At 43.8% G+C, this 1,440-nt stretch overlaps 1 protein-coding gene across 1 annotated transcript; it reads right to left on the bottom strand.

Moving 5' to 3' along the window:
* Positions 1-951: 951 nt before the first annotated feature.
* Positions 952-1,440, bottom strand: LOC110322517 (thioredoxin-like protein 4A). Its single transcript, XM_021199201.1, has 2 exons — positions 1,307-1,440; positions 952-1,228 (listed from the first exon to the last, which is right to left on the bottom strand). Exons 1-2 carry the CDS (start codon positions 1,438-1,440, stop codon positions 952-954), a joined length of 411 nt encoding a protein of 136 aa, XP_021054860.1.

Here is a 1,440-nt window from a genome sequence, read left to right as displayed (position 1 = left end):
CCTCCTCCTCCTCCTCTTCTTCTTCTTCTTCTTCTTCTTCTTCTTCTTCTTCTTCTTCTTCTTCTTCTTCTTCTTCTTCTTCTTCTTCGGAAGAGTGGAGGACAGTCCTGATTGAATAGCTCCAGACAATTGATATCTATGTAGTTGTGTTTTGAGTTCAGAAGACTGGCCTCAGCGAGAAACAGGAGTGAATCATACCTGGATTACAGTGCTATTTTTATATGCTGAGTAAGATTAAGACTGGATCTTCTTATGGGTTATGTCACCTCAAATTAATATGTTAATGTTTTAAGCCCAGAATTTCAGACCATGACTTCATTTGGAGTAGCTATCATACATAATCTGTTAAGATGAGACTGTACAGAGGTGAGGTAGCCCCAGGGAATGTGACTGGTGTTCTTATAAGTTGGGGATATTTTGAGATTGACATACACATGATACATATGACTCATAAGGAAAATGGCAGACTGGGATAACGTGTCGTGTCCTCAATCCAAGGTTCAACAAGGACCGCCAATAACCTCCAGAGCCAAGGGGTTATTGCAGATTGCCCACAGCCTCAAATGGAACCCAGAACCCAGCCACCTCAGGCTCACACCTCGAGAACTGTCCTGCTGAAATGTCTTTGCTGAAACCACCCAGTCTGTGGTAGTTTGCTTGACAGCTCTGGCAACCACTCGAAGATGCAAAACTTGGCAGTCTCCTGGGACAAACACTTGGGTGTCACCCCGAGAGTAAAGACATTTACACTCAGTAAAGCACAGCCGATTCCCACTGCTCCTTCACCATGTTTATTTGCTTCAGCTAGTTAAGGCTCTGTAACTCTCATCTCAAGGATCTTTCAGCTCTACAGCAATGTTGTGTTGCAGGGTCTTTCCAGAGGCTATGAGAGCAGAGTATTTCTATGTGGAAGAGGCTTTCAGTGTCCTTTGCACAGCCTGAGGGCAGTGCTTAGTATCTGTACTTAGTAGAATAGTCCTTGAGAGACACCACCAGATCCCGGCCTTTGAGGGTGCCAAGGTACATGGTGTTTATGATGTCAACCATTTCTTTCTTGTCTTCCATGGCCCAGATGATGTTGTTGCCAGTGCCCAAATCAATCATGATATGTTTGTTTCTGAAGAACATGACAGTGCAGAGGTCATACAGCTTGTACATCTTATTGAAGCCAGGCACTTCTATAATATCCACAAGATAAATAACTGCAAAATTCTTAATGTTAAAACAGCTGGGATATACAAACAGGACTCATACAAGATGAGGAAGATCTCCCACTATCTTGCATTTCTTTTCGGTGATGTTGTACAGAACCTCGTCCATATTCATGCAAGTGGGGTCCCAGTTGTGTCCGAAACGAATGATGAACACACGGTCCTCCTCCAAAAGGATGGCCTGGTCTACCTGCCAGTCATTATCCAGATGTGGAAGCATGTAAGACAT

Source organism: Mus pahari, chromosome 5 (assembly GCF_900095145.1).
Source record: "Mus pahari chromosome 5, PAHARI_EIJ_v1.1, whole genome shotgun sequence".
NCBI lineage: Eukaryota > Metazoa > Chordata > Mammalia > Rodentia > Muridae > Mus > Mus pahari.
The sequence above is the reverse complement of the archived record's forward strand: the minus strand, read 5'-3'. Positions and strand labels throughout refer to the sequence as shown.